The following is a 23,427-nucleotide window of genomic DNA, read 5'->3' as shown; positions in this document are numbered from 1 at the left end:
ACAACTAAGTTATTAAAATTTGTCAGAAAAGCGATTTTAGATAATCTTTTGGCATTGTTTTGTAATTGCAAACAAAATTTAACAAGTTTTGAACTCGTACTTTGACAAAACCTGCTTAATGTCCCAGCAGTTACCAACACAGCAATAGTCGTTTTCATTAGATGGAACACGTATGTTGATGTAGATCTATCGAAATTAAACTCCTGATTCGGCACTCTTAAGATCTCTATCTACTAAATGTAGAATCTAAATTTTGAAATTATTTATATGTAGTTTACATTAGATTTAATTCACTAAATTGAAAACCTTGGAAAGGCACCCACTCAAAAAAAAAAAAAAAATCCACAAAAACTGGCACTAAAAAACGCCTCAAAAAGACTAATTTAATATAGGAATTTCTAAATCTGATAAAGAAACACCAACTTTAAAAAAATTACTCTGTAATCCACGACACATCATAATGTATCTCCACCCTGGGACGAAAGCTCTCTTCCTATTATAAGAGACCATTATTGCAACTAAAAAATCTGACTACATTCTAACAGAGCTTAAAAAAATAGTGAACTCTTTCTACAAACTAATTATCCCAGCAATCAGTGGATCAGAGTTTACACGGATGGCTCATCTCATTAAACCACCAGAAATGGAGGAGCTGGAATACTCATCAAATGACCGATGGAGAAAAACTAGAAAAATTCATTGCAACTGGAGAGCTCTCTGACAGCCACAGAGCAGAAAGGGAAGCACTAGAACTAGCTGCTACCATACTAGCAAATCAACCAAGTATCACACACAGTCAGATTGTCTTTCTAACCTTTGCAAAAACAATCCTCCAAAGCTTAAAAAAAACTCGGATTCCTCCAACACAAAAAGACTCAGGACAGCACTTATAAAGCTAAACAACAACAGCACAAGATCTGCTATTCAATGGATACAGGCGCATATAGAAATAGAAGGAAATGAGAAGGCTGACACACTCGCCAAGAGTGGGAGAACAAACACACAATTAAACATTGCACTCTATTCAGAAGAAATGAAGAAACTAATAGTAAATAAAGTGAATAAGAAATGGACAAGCTCTTTTACGAATCACAAGAAAGATGGTGACTATTATAAGCTATACCGACAAGATCAACGTCTAATCTTTCGACTCAGGACTGGACAGAACACAATGAGACAACATATGTACCGGAAGCTAAAAATTTGAACCATTGAAATGTCCTTCAAAACTTATCTCTTTACCAAGAGGCCCGTACAGACACTGGCCCCAAAACACAAACCAAATATAAAGAAAACTATATGGACATTTCCCTGATTTAGAAACCTTTGCTCAGTTTATATCGTATATTGGTCTAGTCATCTGAACGCTCCAACATAAAAATGAGAAAGAAGAAGAAGAAGATTAGATTTACGTAAAAAATCATAGATAATCTATCAATGAACTGAAAGCAATATTAAATTTCAAAAGTAGTAGATTAGCTCTGATATGTTATAAGATTGCTTTATACATACAGATCTAGACATCTAGAAATCGTAATCTTAAGTAGAAATTCTAGTCTATAATTTTCTACAATGACACTAATAAAAGCCTGGATCTAGATATAGTTTAAAAGAGTTATATCAGATCTATTCTTAAAAATCTAGATTTAATTTAGCTAGTAGATCTAGCAAGATCGCTGCCAGGTCGTGTGATATAAGCGCTGGACATACATTCAGAATTCTCGATGGTCCCGGGTTTATACCCTGCTAGCTGCCACCCTCCATCGTTCTACGGAAGGTTCGGACTTAGAAGTAAAATATCTTCATCTCATAAGAACATCCAAAAAACTTTGAATAAAAGAATGTAGATTAATGAATACAGAAATAATAATCAGAGGACATTATAACACCATAGCGTTACAATCATGTCTCTGACACGTCTTAAGTTTAATCTTAGAGTTATAGATGCGTATTAAACAAGCCATTTCCAAAAATCGTTTATTATTCCAAGCTACCTAAAGTGGGAGTAGTTACTCATTTGTTTAGAAAAGAAAACTTGTACTATCAGATTTATTGATGACATCTATTTGTTTACAAAGCCACAATAAATGTTAGCAAACGAAATACTAATTGAAAAGTTAATCGATTGTATTGGAAGTTTCGTATATAAAGATGAAGGGATTAGAATTACCAATTAGCACATTTTAAAACCATCAAAACACCGCAGGTATACACTCTATAGGGATATCTTGTAGGTCTAAAGTCCGGAAAAAAGAGGAGGTGTGATGGTAAGGCTAACAACCTTATAGAACTAAACTGTTGCAACAAAAACTGCTAATACACCAAATAAACTAGAGCTTGGCCAGGTAGTTTCTTCTGTAAGAGACTAAGGTGTGTACTGGTGAAAGCCCTCTGGAAGCTAGCGCACCGACAAACCTTCTGAGAACCAAGACAAGATAGGGACCTGGATTTTCAGACCTCTTTATGATAGTGACTAACGAAGTGGTAAACAAACTAAGAAAGTACAAAAAAAACAAGGTTTGTGGGAATTTCTACGCCTAAGTGAAAGTGTAAGCAATCCGACAACTGAGGAGAGCATTATATATTCTGGACATGAAGATCTAGACCACGATCACACACAGGGAGTAGCACTTCTATTGTCAAGAGAGGCATCAAAGGCTTTGTTGGGATGGGACTAATGGGATTACAACTAATGTCAGCCAGGTTTATTGCAAAGGGAAGGAAAACAACCATCATCCAGTGCTATGCAGCACCAGAAAAAGAAAATAAAGAAAATTTAATGCTAAATAGTTTGTACTAGAACGAACATGTAAAAGGGAACTTGAATGCAAAAGTAGATACAAACAATCCTGGTAAAGAGCTCTACATGGAAAAACATGATACATCCACATATGCAATATATATATATATATATATATGAAAATTGCTCGCTCAAGAGTAGGCATATAGGATTATACATTTTAAAGAACGTCAATTACAAAACAAAGCAATTAATGTTAGCTGCTAGACATCATCTTTAACATCAAAGTCTGGCATTAAAACATACGCACCAACGCTACCTTCACATGTTGGAGTATCATAATGTATACCTCCTTCAGAACCTCCATCTTCTGAAGCTTTACCAAGTGCAATGTGTTTTTTCAAACCATATGGATGTGAAACTATTACTGTTAATCTTTCATCTTTCCATTTCACAGATTTGGCATACCTATCAAAAGCATCTTCCCAACTTTGTTCAAATTTGTCTAGCATCCCTTCAAGTTTTCTTATGAGTTCTACATCACAAGTGACACAAATAAACATACATAAATCTTTTTCCAAATCTCTTAGCACTATTCGCTCACCGCGAGCATATTTCAGTTGATCGACTTGTTCGTCATCGTCATAAAAGAAAGTACATAGAAAATGTTTGGCGTCATCATCGTCGTACATTAGCTGAGCAGACGTGAACACTCGTATCTCTCCCCATTCTGGACATTTCTTGGGGCATGGACAAGGGCCATCTTTATCTGTACGTATAAAAACATCATCAACTTTACCACTTCCAAAGGCAACATCATTTGCAGCGATAACTGACATCGTGTTTGAGCTGTTCGACTCATCGTCAACATTTTTCGACACTCCTTTGACTTGTGTTTGATTCAAAACCATTTCTAGACTTTGTTTATTTGTCTTAAAATTCTTTCTTTCTTCACTCATTCCGCTAACTTCAAGTTTGACTGTAATATCAACTAGGGATTGAATTAGGTTCAACATTTCAACATGTTGATACCTTGAAGGTAAATGAGATAGTAAAAACTCCTTGACAGGAATAAGTTTTTGATGATTTGAAGCATTAACTTTGCTACCTTCAGGTAAAGCCTGCCTTGACTCTCGGCAATCTTGTGCTGGAATATATAAAAAGAAAAATGATTGTAAAACTGAATCTAACATTAAACCAACATGAAACATTATTAAATATATTTAATGAAAAAAAAGTACTCATAATCGTATACAGCGTAAAGATAAAAAGGTTTATTGTTAACTGTCTTCTCTTATCTGACTAAAATCCTTGAAATTAGTAAGAACAATGTTGTGTCTCCTCAAATTAGTTTTATTATTTTCAAATATAAAACCCTCCCTAAATATGTATCATCTATTTTATTTATACGTTTCGTCGTATAGTGTTGCAACAGTTCGCGTAACTAAATCCTTCCATTCTTACAGCACATTAACTGCCTTTAGATTTTGAAGAAGATGGTTTATTCTTTCAAATGGTCGAACCAGCTTTCCTTTGAAGGATCGTTTTTTCGTACTCCCTGCACTCTACTTTCAACATGACTTTAACAGCGAGTCGTGTTTTTGCAAAATGGTCAAACCAGTTCAGCTGTCCTCATTTCTCTTTTTGAAAATTTACAAACGTATCTGTTTATTTTTTCTGGTATCTGACATCCAGCAGTTTTTTAAAGTAATTTCTCTAAAAGACTGGAACTCTTTATTCGGTTTTGGCATTTATGTATGTATGTATGTATGTATATATGTATGTATGTATGTATGTATGTATGTATGTATGTATGTATGTATGTATGTATGTATGTATGTATGTATGCATTTATGTATGTAAGTATGTATGTATGTATGTATGTATGTATGTATCTATGTATGTATGTATGTATGTATGTATGTATGTATGTATGTATGTATGTATGTATGTATGTATGTATGTATGTATGTATGTATGTATGCATTTATGTATGTAAGTATGTATGTATGTATGTATGTATGTATGTATGTATGTATGAATGCATGTATGTATGTATGTATTTATGTATGTATGTGCCGAATAGAAATCAAAACCGTTTGACCAATCTTTATAAAACTTGGCATAAATGTTCCTTGGCTACTACTTTAGACTGTAGTGTATGTATTGTGGCTCTAAAACAAACTTAAGACCCTCAAAAAAAAGTTGACCAGCTCTATGAAAGCATTATAACTTCATCGATCTAGGCCATGTTTACATGAGAAAGGATGGAAAGTATCTAGATCTAGATCTAATTTTAAGAACTGCACTTTGCGCAGATAGTTTTTTACTTTGACACATGAAAATACAAAATATAGTCTATTGTTTTCAATTATTTAATAAAAGTAACCTTCAAATTTGTGTTACATAAATTCGTTCCTTATATCTGCGAATTTAGAATTCCCGACGTACATTCTTTCATTAGACATAATGATTACCCGAAATGTTACACATCTCTCTGTTCCTATGTGTAAAACACTAATTCAACTCTAAGATGATAGAACTTCTCTTCGAAAAGATAGTTTTATAATTAAACACATAAACATACTAATTATAGTCCATTCATTTCAAATTTGTATCAAATTAACATTCAAATTTGTTTTTCTAAATCATTTTTACATACATTCGTACGCCATGAGTGCATATCTATTCTTGATATCGCGTGCTTCCTAAAATTGATCTGTACACAAGCCAATGTTTTCAGAAAAAATTGGATTCTGGTCAATTAGCTATTTTTAGCTCCATTCATAAAATTTTTATTCATGAATTCATGCATTCACTTTACTTATAACATTATTATTTTCTTTCATTGTTTCTAATGCACTATATGTGACTATATCAGCAATACGCAAGTTAAGACCCGCGGGCAGAGGGTAATATCTTTCTAGTTTTTAATATTCATATGCATTCGATGAGCTGATAGTTGTGACGATATGGTTAAATCCTAAATGTCACTAACAAAGACCGCATCACGATTGAAGAGATTACAAACAGGTCTAATACAGCAATTGGACCCCACGACGACCTGCTAACCACTGTGAAAAAAACATAAACAAAATCTATGTTCACACGGTCCTCAGGGCTAGCAAAGACCTATCTTAATTGAACAGTACCAGGAAGAAGAAGAAGAAGAAAACAGAGAAAGCGTTAAGAAGACAACATCAAAAAATTGACGGGCCTGTCAGTGAATGAAATTCTATCCAAGGCAAAGGACAGAGAGGAATTGAGAAAGACATTAGACAGATCTTGTGTGGTGCCCCAATGGTCCAACTGAGTAAGGGATAGGTGAAGGTGAAGTTAAACGTGAGCCTGGCCTGATGTTATTGAATGAATATCTAATTGAATTGTAAAGGGCCGATATCTCATTCAAAGCTTCAACGAATATGGCTTCATTTAAATATTAAGAACTTTTCCCCATTAGTTAATTGTTTCAGATATATGTTTATAAGTTATAGTTCTCGTTTGTAATATGGAACACTGCTTATTAATTGTGGTTTTAAATTAAACTCCACTTGTATGCATACTAAATAGATTTTTTTAATCTTAAAAAAAAGTAAAATTTTTGGTGTAAATGTATGTAGTTTGTAAGATTGACATTACTTAAATTGGTAACGCAATCAATTTTTTGTTATATTTTTTTTACAAAAATTTTTTAAACTACATTGTATTTGCATAAATGTGTTAAAAATATGGTTAATAGTCATCTCCCTTACTAAATAGTATCCCGTGTTTGTTACTGTTCATAGTGAATAGTTGTAAAAATGGTGTAGTTTTATGAAAAAAAATGCTTGCATAATTTATTTTTTTTTATTTAATTTTTCGCTTTCAGAAAAGAAAAAAAAGTAGCCGTTGCATCAGAACTTTGAATGTTCTAAAATATCACGATGTTAGATTTTCAATATCTTTTCTAGATTTACGAGATCAAAACGGGGCAAACGGACGAACGCAGGAACAGACAGACCACACAAAACTAATAGCGTCTATACCCCTTTCGGGGGCCGCTAAAAAAGACTTTTCCCATAAAGTGATGAGTTGCTGAGTCATCTTGGATAAGAGTTTCTCTTTTTTTTAATCGTAATTTCTATTTTGGAAAGTCATGTATCTGTCTACATATTTTTGAACTCCATAGGAAGTGGGCAGAGAAACATGACGCTTTAAACAAATAAGCAAATAAAAAAAGTGTCACTCTACAGTAATGTACACTGACTCTTACCCTCAACATCTAAAGAGCCTAAACTATTGATTCAAACATCAATATTTCTTTATTTTGTATTATTAAAAGATTAACCTGCTAGGCGACACATTTTATATACGTCTTATTTTAAAAAAAACAACAACATACATTATGTTTATCAAATTAACATTTTTTAAACAGTCAAGTACAATTTAATTATTCTAAAGTACTTACTCTGATTTTTCTTTATTTTCACGGTATTCTTTTTCAAAATCTTGAGCTTCTTTGCAACTTTCACTTAAGAGAGTCAAATTAGAAAACAAACAAAAGACATAAAAGTTAAACAAAAAGCAAAGACTATCTAAGTGGAAAACCTTCACATTTATCATATAGCTACAATGCTGTAATACCTTTTAGATATAAAATAAAATTAATTTTAATACCACTATTTTGTTGATTAATTGGTTAACATTTTTTTAGATAAGTTTTGTTATGAATAACGAAGAACGATTGAGCAAAGTATCAGCTTTAATCAAGTAGAAATTGACAAAAGCAGGTCATTATTAAAAATCTAATAATATTTTTTTTTTAATTTATAAAAATCAAACTAACAAAAAAAAAACAACACACATTTGTCTTAGCTTAAAGGTATTGTTTTAAAAAAGACCGCTTGGCACAATGTTCATGTCAATAAATTTATTAAGACTAGTAATTTCATAGCTAAGACATCTTTCTTATTTTTATAAAAGAATCTATGAGAAATGATCCTCTTTAAATTTACCAATGTCTTTATCTAAAACGTCTACCTTTTCATCTACAAGATCTTTTTTTATGAAAAAAAATAATTTTTTGTAAGCAATAGGAAAGGACTCAATATTATGCGCACAAATTTTAGAGGCTATGATGTACACATAAAAAAACGACAATTTTGTCTCTCACCATATTAAATAGAGTTGTTTGGGGTGTAAATGTACCCGTTGTGAATGGGCGATTGGCTGGCTAACGTTATTATTATTCAAATATTAATATCCAAAAGAATCTTAAGAACTGATCGTTATAAAGTGTTAGGCGCTTACACACTGTGCCTTATGCAGATAATTATAACGGAGGTAGTCTTGAAATAACACAGATGAAAAGCCAACACTATTATAAGTTAATTAATTAAAAGCAAATGTCGAATCAGAAGTTTAATAATAACGAAGGGAACCGTCAAAAATTTCGTCAAGCTAATTGTGTACCTTCAAAATAACTTGCCTCTTTATAAAGCCTTCAAAAGTATATTGTTTACATTTCGCTATTTTTCCTAAAAATCCTAGCCTTGACTTTATTAGTCGCGTCATTGTCTCTAAGTCAAAATTTTCCCTTTCAAATAACTAATTCCTAATGGTGCCATAACAAAGACATGGGTCAGTAAGAAGCTATACAATTAAATGTGATTCAATAATAATCTTTTTCTTAGTTAAGTTTCTGAAAAGGAGGCTGTTGAATGACTGATCTCATTGCTCCCTCCTATTTTATTGGTCAAGTATCCGAGAAGTCGACTCATTTAAAAAAAATTCAAAATACGACAATCCATAGGCGAATTTTAGCAAATTTTTATATACTATGCAGATCGTACCAACGTATCATTTTTTTGGACCCAAGACCTCTGTAGAAAGTGAGAATCGCTTTATCGCATCTAAAGGGAAAAATATGGAAAGCACGAAAGCAAATTAAATTTACACCAAAGCAGTCTCCAAAACGCATCTTTTAAGGTACATACCAAGATAGAAAAAGCCCCTCAGAGATACTTGCTCTCAACTTCAAATTCGTAAGACTGTGTATGTAAGACGAATGCATCCTCAAAATTCATCTTAAAGGGCAGTTAATATCTTTGAACGTATTTTTTTTATCAATAACCATTGAAAAATGCACCTTACCGACACGCGGTTTTTTTATACATTTTTTTTCTCATAAATAATTATTGTGATGTTTTTTAGGGAACCACAAAATTGATAATGTGCATGTCCCATTTCCTTACATTTTTTTATCTATATTTTAAATTACAATGTAAGTTTTTTTTTTGAACAAAATTAACTATTTTGATTATCTTGTTTGAATCTTCGCATGATTTGAGACCTGAGTCACTGCCAAAAGCTATTTTTTGTACCATGATTTCCAAAACATTAGCCTAAAAATATTTGGCTTACATTTTGAATGAAATAGATTATGATTAATTGCAGATATTGTATGCTAACCCCCCCCCCCCAAAAAAAAAAAAAAAAAAAAAAACTAAGGGGTGTTCAGAGACCGGCATATTTTTTGCTACAAATTATTAACTCAAAAACACTATATAATATTATGCAGAGTTATAAATGATGATTGATCTACATATATCCTGTTACGTTTATTATATGGTGAGACTCTTTAGATACAACGATATCAAAACAACAGAATCATAGTTAGTCAATAATTTAATCTTGAGTAATACTGTGAACACTACTTTGTTTCTATTCCTCCATTTTGGTTCTCTCCTCCTTTCAACACGCATTCGTCCTATTTCACATTTACACTAACATGCTCACGTAACATACCCCAACAAACAAAACTCATCTCAAGTGAATTCTAAAGTTAGAAATCTCTCATTAGAATCAGACACGTGCCCCTCAGAGAGGTAGCAATACGGTTTATGACTCATATACCACAGCTTTTGGCATGTCTGGATTGTAGAATATCTAGTTTGTTTGTTTTTAAATCTATTTTAAAAGAAGAATACGTTGAGCTTTTAAGAATTTACATACATTTTTTTTCTTAAAAGACACAAAGTATAAAATAATAAAAAAAAAATAAAAATATATAGTTCAACAATTTCTTTTGACAAGATACGATATAGTCTCTGTGGCTTCTTACGAATAATAACATTTTTAGGTCTACTCTGGGAAAGTCCTACGCTAAATACCTTGATCCAAGCTTCCTACAGTCCCCTATGTATTGTGATGTCACTGTAAGTCGCTTTAAAAAGTCAGTTAATAATTATATATATAAATATTATAAGAAATAAATAAAATATAATAAATGAAAATTGTAGAATTTACTATATATACAACTCCCTCATCCATCAAGAGATATTTTAAACTGTCGTACTGCTAAGCATGAATTTTCGAACACAGGTTCCTTTTACCTCCTAGGTGCTGGCTAAGAACAGGATTTAAAATAGTCGTTACCTGACCACCTCTAATTGCGAAACCCAGCTAGCTTTAAGTCAAACCGGTGTATTAGATTTTCGGTATTTCCCTAAAAGTGCAAAGCCCATATTTAAAGCATTAAAAGATAGCACGACATTTTTTGTAAAGTATTTTTTTCCCCTAATTTAATTAGTTTTAATATGTTTTAAGTGATATTAGCTTTATTTTTGACACGATCTTAAAAAAAATACAATCCTAATATCTTACGATAATACGATAGATAATTTTTTTTTCTAAGGAGAGAGAGAGAGTAAAGAATGGTAATTTGTAACAAAAACAATTTGTTAAAACAATAATAATAATCGTAATAGCATTTAAGAAAGATAAATCTAGATCTATCGTGATTTTGCTACATTCAAAAAAGAGACAGACGATTTCAGTTAAAACAACAAAATTTCTGTTTATTTAGAGAATAAAATACCAAAATTAATGTAGAAAGGGAAACGGGATGTGGTATTCAATGGGGGCCTTCGGTAACTGCATTTTCTTCCTCTAAGCCTAAAACTGATGGTATGAAGAAATGTATTTGCTGTTTAATACCGTTCATTGCTTGGATTTGAAAAAATAAAATGTATTGAGTTCAAAAGCCGAAGAAAAGTAAAAAAAGTGTACAAAAGACAAACTTTTTTATCTTGGCTTGTGGGAGCAGATAAGTAAAAGAATTGACGTTCCCAAAATATAAGTGCGTATTGGGCGCATTATGAAGCGGGTCTTTCCAAATCAAAAGTCAAAAGTCAATGTCGAAGAAATTTCAGGATAAAAAAAATTGGGGTTTCAGAGTGCGAACACGAGATAGATAGATAGATAGATAGATAGATAGATAGATAGATAGATAGATAGATAGATAGATAGATAGATAGATAGAAGAGAGAGAGACAGATAGAGAGAGAAGACAAGAGACAGTGGGCCATACAATTTCTTTGTCAAGTTGATTGTTGGAGTGTGGCCGGTATATTACAATTCAAAAAAGAAAAAAAAAAGAAAGAAAAAAAAACGTTCTTGCTAAATTAAACTATATAAAGACATAGAGCAAGTACACGGGCGTAGCCGGTGTGTACAGCTAGTCTATTTATGACTGACTGAGCATGAACATGAGCAACACTTACCGACAACAGTGTGTTTCCGATGCATATTTTCTATGTCTTCATATATATCTCGTATCTAAAATTATAAATTAAAAAAAAGTATATTTTAATGAAATTTATAATTTGTAATATAAACATAACACGTAACTGTAATGAGCAACCCACTAGCGGATCTAGAACTTTGGCGTGCAGAAACGAGCATCGAGCAGATGTTATCGGTATCTCTCAGATAAGGGTTAATGTGAAAGAGCTTGTGGTTGTGTATGAACGTTTTAAGTTTGTTCCTGTTGTTTCTTCTTGTGACAGCAAAAAGAAGTTGCCTGGAAACATGGACGTTGTTGCAATCTTTCCAGCCAAAAGTCAAAGGAAAAGACAATATGATAAATCTGTGAAAAACTTCACACATCGAAAAGCTGAAGATGGCTAGAGGATAAAGTGTTTCAACAGAATTGTGAACACTGCAATTTAATCCTTGCAGCTAAGATTTGAACTGTAACTGTGGCATCTTCTGAAAGAAGTTTCTCGCGTCTTAAACTAATCAAGAATTATTTAAGATCAACAATTCACGAAGAGAGATTGAATAATATGGCAATTCTTGCTATTGAGGAAACAGAATTTTGATGATCTACTGTATGACTTCGCTACACACACGGCTCGTCAAGTAAAGTTAATTTGATCGTGATTTTGTACTTAGTTAAGAATGTATAAAATGCAAAGACGAATTTATTTTTTAATACAAAATTTTAATTTTCACTTATTTTCAACTCAGAATTATTTCAAATAAACACTTTATTCAACCATATAACATATCTACACTAGACAGTATGATCAGATCAATTCAACAAAAGGTACATCGTCCAACACGGTCTTTCTACAATACAAAAACCTCTATTACAACTCTTGACTAAATCCCTCAAACTCCAGTCTTCAACTCTGACCAGCTTGCTCTCTTAGAGCCCAGTCACCAACTAACTTCTAATCATATACACCTCATATACCCATACCAACATTCACCCCTCGTGTTAGACATGGCTATATGGTTATATATCAATAAAGAGTTCAACTCTATATTTAACCTAACCCTAAATATTATAAAGTAAATAAATATAATGGAGGCGCGGTGGATGATCGGTAAAGCGCTTGCCTTCCAAACCTTGGGTCCCGTGTTCGAATCCTGGTGAAGAATAGGATTTTTAATTTCGGGATCCTTGGGCGTCTCTGAGTCCACCCAGCTCTAATGAGTACCTGACAATATTTGGGGAAAAGCAAAAGCGGTGGGTCAATGTGCTGGCCACATGACATCCTCGTTTACCGTAGGCCACAGAATCAGATGACTTATACATCATATGCCATATAGACCACAATGTCTGAGAAAATGACTTTTTTTGTCTTTAAATAAAAAAAAAGTTTGTAATACAATCCAAGAAATCAAAATAAATAAATATATATATATGTGTGTGTGTGTGTATGTGTGATATATATATATATATATATATATATATATATATATATATATATATATACAGATCTGTCAAACTTCTTTCTCTATTCTTATCTCTCATCTCTCTCCAATTTCATTTGGATGTTCTTTCTGAAAATATTGAAGCCTGCCTTTGTGGACCACTCCGGGGGCCGATTTTGAGTTTGTGTTTCCACACAAACTGTCTTTGTAACCTTGTTTAAATTTGACATTAAGCTTTCCATGTCCAGAAATTTAGCATTGTAGAACGGGAAATAAAGTGTCTATGACAGTTCAAAATATGTATACATTTTTTGACGCACCCTGTATATATATATATATATATGCATGTATATAATTAAACCAAGATAAATGGATTTGATTCATTTTTTAAAAAGGAAAAAAAGTATTTTATTGTAAGTACTTATCAGATTATCAATCAAAAAAGCTATACATATAATTACTAACTTACCATTTCATCTTTTTCCTCTTCTTTTTTCATAAGATCAATATGTTCTTTTGAGAAATTATCAACCGTAGTTGCTAGAACTGACATAAAACTACTGGCAGCTTGAAGCTCCTGCATTATTTCATTTTTCACTTTGGCTAACTTTTTATCTGTTACTGTACTTTCTTCTAGATGATTAATTACCATTTGTTGACTTTTAAACTTTTTAAAGAGACGATTTAGTATTGAATTTTGTAACATAACTTTTTCATTCATGTCATTAAATTTTTCAAGTAACTGTTGATGTTCTGTCTCTGAAACAGAAATATTTGAATGCTAAAAGATAAACTTATTTTCAGCACATTTTATATTATTTTTTTAAATAAAGATATGTTTATTGTGAGATAAATACTAAAATGTATTGTTTCTTAAATACATCTTTGCTTATGACATAACACCATGCGCTTATGGAGATATTGCTTTTAATTAGTATTTATTTATTTTTTTACAAAGATGACTTGAGACGAATCCGGTTATTAAAACACGGTAGAATACAATCGTTTTGACCCTAATAACTGATTAGTCTAATGAAATAATTGCGGACGTGCTATACGTTTATTTGTATATGAAATGTTTATTAAACTTTAATTATGTGATATGTAATTTTAGCGAACTTTTGGTTACAAAATTTGTAAATTAAAAATAAAATTGGAAAGATTTTTTTTTTCTAAACTATCTTCTACACAATGTAATGGTAGTTCTTATCATGCGAAACAAATAATGTTCTAACTGTGCACCTTCCAATACGTGAAGAGCCTATTTAGTGTGACTTAACATATGAACTGAGCTTGTAGAGAGAGACAGATCCAAAGGCTAGCGAGACAGAACCATAGATATCAATAAAATAATGTGGGTGGAAATAGCCCCAGATCGGACAGCATGGAGACAGACTGAGCATGTTGGGATGATCCTAAACGAGAGCAAAAGAAATCAAGCGTTCTTAGTCAAAAGAAAGAAAAAGAAAGTAGTGCTTGTAGCTTTTAGCTAGCCCTAGAACGGATGCATACACATGTATGAACTTTGGCAAAATCCCAGCCCAAGTTTCGAATAATTATCCACACACGAGTCTTTTCTTTCTCATGACGAAAACAAAACTTTGACTCATCTGGGTGCATCCATTGTCTTCCAAGACAGAAGGAGTCATGCGTTACAATCAGCTTTTATTTTCTCATTTTAAAATGTTAAAGCTTCGAAATCTTATCAGCTGTGCTGTTCTAGTAATGTTGTCAAACAAAATATACCAAAATTTACGAAATTTAGAGTGATGGAATTAAAATTTTCTGTTAATGCAATGTATGAAGACGCTCGTCCTTTGATAAATATTAACTACATTTGGCCTCTTGATATAACGTAGCTATTTAAAATGTCCTTTTAGTCAAATTAAATGGATTTGACTATATTTATATCAATACCAAGTATTTCAATTTTAATTAAAGAGAAAAACACCAGTGTTTCCTAAAATGTGTTCCGCGTAACCCTAGTGTTTCATAAGACCTAATTAGGAGTTCCAAGAACTATTGAAGCAATTACCGAGTAGGTCAACGAGTGAATTAATTATAAAGTCCATGCAGAAAGTAAACAAAATTTGATTTGATTCATTCTTCTCGGTAACGGACTTTTTTAAAATGATAGTTTCACTATGAACTAATCAAGGTTCTGACTCTTGTATGAAACAAACAAATGAAAATCAACCATTAAATAATTACGGTTGACTTTGAAGAGAACCACAAACAGGCTTCAAGCATCCCGGACTTTAGAATCAATCTTACTAATATTATGCCTGAGAATATAAAAAAATATGATCTTCAAGTGCGCAATGTCTTCCAAGCTAGTCCTTCTTATTAGTTGCATACTTTTTTGTATGTATTTTAATATAAGTCTTATTATAAGTTACATAGGCCTAATTAAAAATAAATAATAAAGCTTAATTAAGAATATGATTAAATTATTAGTAGTGTTTTGTTTAAGCAAATAGGAAATAATCCAACCTAAAAAAAAGGAAACTATTCCGCTATTTCTCCAAATATACAAAGTGTTCCGTTATAGAAAAAGGTTGGGAATCAGAGGCTTACATCAAAACATTTTTCTAATCCATATTTATTCAGATGGTGAATAACTGAAATTACCGTTGAATCTTTCGCTAGTAATAGATCTATAAGGTATGATGACATGTTTTGGACACTGTGATTGAATTTTAATTAAATTTAATTTGTGACTGCAAGAAAATAAAGACTATATATATATATATATATATATATATATATATATATATATATATATATATATATATATATATATATATAGTTCTGTGCATTATGTTTGCAAAAACATGTTTAGTATCAAGGCAATGATATTTTTAAAAAATTGTCAGCTAATGCAACGGTGCCTTTTTTTCCATTTCATGCCACCCCATGTTACGCCACTGAATTTGCTTACCTGTTTTGCATTCGCTTTAAGTGGAAACTTCTGACTTCTTGACCCGTTCTTTGCTCCGGCAATATGGAAGTGAAGTCCCAATAAGCGAATAAAACTATTTCTATGTAAGAGTATTTTTGTTTTGATAATTAAGATTTCAATAAAAAAAAATAAGCGGCTGGTACGATTAAACCTTAGTCAAATTTACTGGCATTGACTTTATTTATAAAAGGTAGAAATTATTTCGTTTACCTAAAGAGACAAAGTTTAAAGATAATGCTCTCCTTAATTCATCATCTGTCTCAATATGCTCTCGGGTGGTAAGTTTATCAGTCAACTTGTTAAGCTTATTGGCTTAAAAAGAGAATTAAAAGAAAATTAAAAGCTGAAAAACAAATATTATTTTTTACTAATATTTATCCCTCCCATTGTCATTCTCTTTGTATATATATATATATATGTGTGTAGCTCTCTATATTTGGATCTCTTCTCTCCCTCTCTCTCTCTTTACCCAATTTATCTTTCAATATAGGCCATCACTCTATGTATCGTGATCACTTCTCTCCATCTCTCTCCGTCTCTCTTTCTCTATTAGGCTAATGCCTTTGGATGTGTGATGAATTTTAATGTATATTTTCTTTTTCACTCTCTCTTTATGTAAAGATGACCAAAGTTGGTAACACTCTTTATCACGTAATCTTTTATCTCATTACACTTATGTTTACGTATGTGAATAGTTCTCTTTTTTGTCATGTTATATGCAAATGTACAAATCTGTTTTCTTTTCTTATTATAAATTAATGTTATATATATCTATCTATCTATATCTATCTATATCTATCTATATCTATCTATCTATCTATCTGTCTATATATATATATATGTGTGTGTGTGTGTGTGATTAAATGCATATAATTATAAATTGATTTGCAGTTCTCTTTATTTCACTATTTCTCTCTGTTATTTTCTCTCTCTCATATTCGATCAGTCATATTAATTTTTTTTCTCTAAATCAATTGTCGTATCTGTAACATTGTCTTAAGTTTTGCATTTCGTCCAAATTAGAGAAAAAAAATGATCTCCTCTTTCATTTAAATTTACAATCATTTTTATTGTAACGGTATTGTTTTGTTAAACTTTATTGAGATATCAATACTCATAGGCGTAGCCAGAGGAGGGGTTTTGGAGGGTTAACCCCCCTCGAAATGAATTCCTCCCCCCCCCCCAAAGTGTGGGGTCAGAATTTAGTGACTGACATTTTGCTTTGATTTTGCTTATTTTAGGTGAGATTTTATTATAAAACTATCACTTGCCCCAGCGCATTTGAAGCTGATTTTTAGTTTAAAACTTCCTACCAGGAGGTTTCGAGGTTTAACCCCACTCTTCTATGAAGCAAAAAAAGAAATAAAACAAAATCTGGAAACGATAATCCCCAGATTCCAAGAGCATAGCTAAGGGGATTTTTTTATTTTAACCCCCCTCCGAAATTTTTTGTTACAATAAAACCCCATCTTTAATATAAGACTAAAGCATCAGTCACCATATTCTATGAGCGTAGCCTAGAATGGTTTTGGGTTTAAAACATCCCTCTTTCAGAGGGCTTTAAATTTAACCCCCCTTCAGATGGTTTTAAGCTTACCCCCACTTTCAGCGGGGTTTAAAGCTAAAAACCACCTCTTCAATATAAAAAAAGCAAATAACATGTATACATGACATGTACTAATGGAGATCCTCAGAGCACTGGACACCAGGTAAGCTGACTCTTCAAACATTGCCAGTGACAGATTTTGTCGAGGCAGCTTGCCATCCAATGCACTTAACAATACGGGAGGATCTAAGTTAGTAAGAATAGCACATTAGGAGTTTGCAGTAAAACTTTTTAATAGCAGGGTAATGCACTGTGGATACCTCAGAATATGCAATTTTGGTGTGTTTTAAATACAGAAAATAGTGGCTGGCGGCGGGACTCTGCCCGGACCCTAATGGGGGAGCTCACAGCGCTCCTTGACCAACATATATATATATATATATATATATATATATATATATATATATATATATATATATATATATATATATATATATATATATATGGCGGGGTTCGCCCCATCCCAACCCACCATTCCGTAAAAAAAACTGGCTACGCCCATGTCAATACCAATTACTACATAGGAATAAAATAGTCTCAACTTACTTGAAAAATCAGAACATTTATACAATACTCCTGAAATCTTTTTCGTCAGAGATATCTTCATTTCCATGAACGTCAAATTCTGTTTATCTTCAACCCATAATTCACCTTGTTTCTTGATCTGATCATTATATTTTTTTAGAATACATGAGAAAATTACTGGATGAAATAAATAAATAAATAGCTATAAACCAAAAATATTTTACTAAATATAATTCATATTAATGAAACTTTTATTGATATTAAGACTAAGACTAAGACTAAGACTAAGACTAAGACTGCTTTATTGGAGCTCTTCATACATTGCTGAAAAACTACAAATAGCTTTTTAAAAATGTATTTATTCTACAAAATATATCTACTTACAGAAACTATTTCCTCAAACATCTTAACTAAGAATACATGTATTTCATCCACAACTTGTAAATGTGTTAGAATGTCTACTATTTCCTTGTATGGCTTCATCTACAAGAAACAAAAGCAAAATTAAAAGTACTTTCTATCATTCGAGCTCAATTGATGTTTTAGAAAACTTAGCTACATAATCAACATCTCTTTGGATCATTTCAATATTGAGTTAAATTACAACAAGATTCCATCCGCAAAAACATCATTATTTCTTAAAGCAGTGTATTGGTCTATTGTTCAGTGCCCTCCTCCCTAAAAGTGGAAAAAGAACTATTAGTAATGAGCAACTATTAGTTGTCTTTCCGTCCGTCTGTCACGATTAGATAAAAATTAGAAAAACTCAACTAAAGATAGGTGGCAGTGCATGGCATACTTGTGTTTTAAAAGCAAACCTTTCATTATGTGTTTAAATTAAATATGCAAAAGTTGTAAAGCTATATTTTAAAACGAGAAAAGCACAAATTTATTAAGTCCAGGGCCAGATTTAAGAGAGGAAAGGCTGCCCAGGGAACTTCACAATAAAGTGCCCCCCACACACACACACACAAATGAGAAGAAATCCATATTACGCTGGGTCAGCAACTTACCTTTTACATTTATTTTTTTTTTGGCATTTTCATCCACAATACTTCAAATCTACAGTTGGTATCACTGTCGTGGTTAAAAGTTGTCTTCCTAGAGTGTACACTAGGAGGTATAAACGTAGGTCCGGATTTACTACATTGTGTAAACATTTTTATTTCCTTTTTTGTTACTAAAATGAGCAAATTTATATTTTTTATACGAAGAATTTCTTACAATTACTAAATTTCTTTTATAATATGGCATGCTTTTAAAAATGTATATTTCTGTAATATACTAAATCAACTCATAACTAAGAAACAAGGCTTTATTTCAATAAAACACGACTGATACACACAATAACACAGTACAAACTGGTCACGATTCACGGAATACGACAGGGGCGTAACTAGGGATTTGGGGCCCGGGGGGATTTACCTCTTTGGGGGCCCCTTGCATTTTGACATTCGACATATGACATGAGATAATGTACGCAAATATATATAAGCCCAAAATCAAATTGGTTCAGTATATCAGTAAACTTAACAAAAAAATATTTATAAAGACTCTTTTAATGAATAATACCGTTGTTTATTAGTTAAATAATGCACAAGTGACAACTCTCAATTGATATCGCTTCACGTAATGCATTCTGTGCAGCAAAGACATCTATAACATCAACTACATCGATACTTTCTAGTATTTGTGACTTCTTTGACATTAAAGCCATAATAAGCCTTTCTTGCGTCATTGTGCTCCTGAGATAGTTTTTGATGAACTTGAGCTTTGAGAATGATCTTTCACATGACGTAATGGAAGTGCCTGAGTTAGCGGTATTCGGAGGAGTTTGCAAAGTTTGAGCACACGTTATTACCATATGAAGCCTTTTTCCTAAACATGTCTATTGGTGATTGTATTACTGGTTTGTTGATGAAAAGTGCTCGTGCATCAATGACATCATTGAAAAAGCGATTTTCCATTTATTTCATCATACAAACAGGAAAAGTAGCACAGTTTGTCATAAGCGTGTCTCAATCTAACTAACAGGTGTCTTGGTTTAAGAAGAAACCCAAAGGTATCCATTTTCTGTCCAGCCTTTGGAATCTGCCCTTCATCTCCATATGAAATCTGTCCAGCACTTCCGTTGCAACACGTTTGAATTGCAGTTCTATTGACAGTCCTATATTAGAACTCAACTTCCCATCAAGTCTTTTCTTTCTTCTGGTTGTTTTGATTACAGGGAATCCATAGTATTCACTACCTTCTTTTGCTTTTTCGATGGATTTGGTTTTTGTGAGTTTCTCATCATTTTGCAGAAAGCATGAAAGGGTACTAATTTCTTTAGCAGCTTCCCGTATATGCAGTCAAGACTTTTGTAGTTTCTTCTGAACTATATTAATTGGGCGCAGGAGCTTTGAACAGAATTCCAGATAGGCAAAAAATTCTTAATTTTCCACTGCATGAAGAAGATTCTGTGCTAATATTATATGATATTACGTCATTGTTGGTTGTTTATGTTTTGTGCAAAAACAAAAGTATTCAAAGCATACAAAAGTGGGAAAGATCCATATCTCGTTATGCTCGAGTATATAAATACTCCGATAAGTGGACTGCCGTATTCACCATCACAACTGCTGACGAGTAGAAGACTCAGGAAATCATTCCAACTGATCCCAAACTATTGAAACCATCGGTAGCTGAAAATGCAGAGACATTACTCAACGAACGACAGATGAAAAGCAAAGTAAAATACGATGCAAAGGCTAGACTACCTAAAGATTATTCTGTCGGAGAGTTCGTCTAGGTCAAACATGTCAGAAAGCAGTTGTCATAAAAAAACATTCAGCACCAAGATCTTACATCATAAAGACAAACGATGGAAAAACATACAGAAGAAATTAACGCTTTTTGAATAAGAGTTTCGATGATGACATCTCTGGGTACTATGATACCGATGAAGACAATGAACTGCAAACTGTTGGAACAAACGAATCAGACAGTTATAGACCAACGTCTAGAGAACTTGTGCCAGTCAAGACAACCAGAAGTGGACGAATTGATAAAGTTCCTACTAGACAGGGCCGGCCTTAGGCCTCTGCAGCCTATGCGGTCGCAGTGGGACCCGCGCTTTCATAGGCCCCGTGCTAATTCTAAGTATTAAATTAAACCATTATAACGTAAATAAATTAACAGGGTTTTCGCGACCTCCTGATTTTCCAGGGCCTCCAGGAAATCTCATGAAAAGGCAAAATATGTGATAAAGTCCTGAACTTTTTTTGAATTTATTAAGATCTCCTGAAGAATAGACGAAATTGACATTTTGGGGTGCCAATAAATAAAAAGTGGCATTGCGAGCTTTCATTTGATAAAAATTTATTGCAAAGACGAAAGTAGGCCTATTTTCTAATTCAAAAAAAATAATTTTGACATTATGCTTATCCCTACCCAGACTAGGCCCCCCGCGATCCATTTCGCATAGGGCTCCGCAAATGCTAAGACCGGCCCTGCTAGTAGATATCACTCTTAAGAACTTTAAAAGGAAGGGTGTGATAATAACTTCAAAAGGAAGGATGTGCTAATATTATATGATATTACGTCATTGTTTGTTGTTTATGTTTTGTGCGAAAGCAAAAGGATTAGATGGAAATAAAAAGGGAGTTTCCATTGAATGAAGGAAAGATAAATAGAGGGGTCATAACTCGAGTGTGAAGTTTTATTCTGAAATTATAGACGCCAAACCCGAATAATGGACTATTTTAGTTTTATTAAGAATAACTTTTAGATCTGTTATACTCGATTCTGTAAATTTTGGTTCAAGGTTAATTAGTGTAGCCACAAAATACTCGCCGTTTAGATTTATTATTAGTAAAGGTAACAAGATAACTGGAATTCGCTGTATATTATGCAGTTTTATTCGTGGCAACAAAGTTTAAAATGTAAAACTAACTTTAAAAAAAAACTTTGATTTCTGTGGGAAAAAATATTTTTAAAATGTCAACAGTCAACGTACTGATAGACCTAGATCTAGGTTTAGTCTTTGTGATAAATTTAATCCATAAATGTTGAAAAAAAAAGACACCTGTTGACACTATTTGTCAATCAAATATATTAATTTATGTATTTACAAATAATTTTCGGACACCCATTTGGGCCCCCCCCCCTTAGTTACGCCACTGGACTACGATAATGCGAACACGATTACAAATACTATCACGATTACATGCACGGGTAACACACAAGTTCATTTAACAATCACTCCATTCACCCCTCCTTTATTTCTTTCTGGGTCTTAGATTGTAACCATGCGTAGGGAATGATCCGGAGGTGTCTCTGGCGTAGACTTTTCTTACGGTCGTAACTGTCCTGTACGGGACTCGAGGCTACACAAACATTCTGCACAGGACCTCCGCACACTTAAATCCAGCCCTGATTAAAACTTATAATAATCTTTCATAAATTAAACAAATACGTTGATTATTTTTTAAATAACATATGTATTGATATTTTGAGGTTTTCAAATGAAGTTATTACTTTTATTTTATATATGTACATATTTTTTGCTTTATAAGTTACAAACTATTTACCAAAATTATTATCTTCCAAGTTTGAAGTGACGACCTACAAGCTAGATACCAACCAAAATAATTAATTACCAATACTTAATAAACTTAGTTTTCTGTATTGATTCTTGTTTTCTCAGGTAAAAAAAATAATTGTGCAAAATTTCAGCTTGATCCGAGATTGGGTGTGGGAGAAATAAATTGTACAAAGGTTTTACCATACAGACAGAGTGAGCTGAAATAAGCTTTGTAATAATAAAATTTAAAATCATCTAGAACAGTAACAAATTATTTTTTTTTTAGTTTGTTATGAATGTATTAAAGATTATGCATTTTTCTTAATTACAGCTTCCACTTTACTCTGTTAACCGAGTTGTTCTATGCGAAGATATAATTGTCTCTGATTGCATTACAAAAATAATTTTAAAAAACTTTGTCCTACAAATTTAAATAAAAGGATGGGTTCAGTTTCTGAAGACTAAAGTAACCTTTGCACCTAATTTAAGTACGACCCTGGCGATGGTTACAATTAATTTTTCTTATTCTTTTAGTTTGTCCATTAAAGCATGACAGACTTACATATAGACTATGAGATGTTAAAATGTAACGGTTAGTAAATATGATCGTCAACATTTCATTCTTCATTCCTGTAGCTAGCGACTAATCTACCCTGCTTTTAACTAGGTCCAAATTATCTTGTAACTATCATGCAGCTGATAATAATTCGTAGTAAAAAACAAATATATTATAAGCAACTACCACATTACTTGTTCTGTTTTTGTTTAGATTTGCACCTGTAACAAATGTACACATTGAAGTCTATAGTCCTACCCTTTGCCAAAGTAAAAATAAAAGTCATAACAAACAAGAGTATTTAGAGATAAAGTATATTAGAAAATCTAATTAATTTATTCTACAATAATATATGAAAATCTATATGGATTAATGGGACAATATAATAGGAAAATGTCAACTCACTCTCTTTTAAAAAGTGCCAAGAATTTTCGATATTCGTACAAATAATATCGGGTTTTCCAACATTTATTTTTAGTACAAATGGATT

The 23,427-nt window shown here is 32.4% G+C and overlaps 1 protein-coding gene across 3 annotated transcripts; it reads right to left on the bottom strand.

The window, feature by feature from the left end:
• Window positions 1-325: 325 nt before the first annotated feature.
• On the bottom strand, window positions 326-23,407 carry LOC106052912 (uncharacterized). Of its 3 annotated transcripts, XM_056040066.1 has the most exons (9): window positions 23,343-23,389; window positions 18,831-18,930; window positions 18,202-18,300; window positions 17,839-17,956; window positions 15,897-15,998; window positions 13,194-13,483; window positions 11,284-11,338; window positions 7,188-7,250; window positions 326-3,887 (listed from the first exon to the last, which is right to left on the bottom strand). In XM_056040066.1, the coding sequence occupies exons 3-9, from the start codon at window positions 18,298-18,300 to the stop codon at window positions 3,004-3,006; spliced, it is 1,611 nt and encodes a 536-aa protein (XP_055896041.1). In that variant the 5' UTR covers window positions 18,831-18,930; window positions 23,343-23,389; the 3' UTR covers window positions 326-3,003. The 3 variants fall into 3 exon arrangements, with proteins under 3 accessions (XP_055896041.1, XP_055896043.1, XP_055896042.1); XM_056040068.1 differs by lacking the exon at window positions 18,831-18,930 and having other exon boundaries at window positions 23,343-23,407; XM_056040067.1 differs by lacking the exon at window positions 23,343-23,389 and having other exon boundaries at window positions 18,831-19,062.
• Window positions 23,408-23,427: the final 20 nt, after the last annotated feature.

The sequence above is a fragment of the Biomphalaria glabrata genome, chromosome 9, assembly GCF_947242115.1.
Source record: "Biomphalaria glabrata chromosome 9, xgBioGlab47.1, whole genome shotgun sequence".
Lineage (NCBI taxonomy): Eukaryota > Metazoa > Mollusca > Gastropoda > Planorbidae > Biomphalaria > Biomphalaria glabrata.
The sequence above is the reverse complement of the archived record's forward strand: the minus strand, read 5'-3'. Positions and strand labels throughout refer to the sequence as shown.

Coding starts and splice junctions, on each gene's coding strand:
- LOC106052912 (XM_056040068.1), bottom strand. CDS start 18,300: ATGAAGCCATACAAGGAAATAGTAGACATTCTAACACATTTACAAGTT. Junction 15,999..17,838: donor TAAATGTTCTGATTTTTCAA/GTAAGTTGAGAC, acceptor TCTCTTTTTAAG/CCAATAAGCTTAACAAGTTG. Junction 11,339..13,193: donor AAGAGGAAAAAGATGAAATG/GTAAGTTAGTAA, acceptor TTATAATTTTAG/ATACGAGATATATATGAAGA.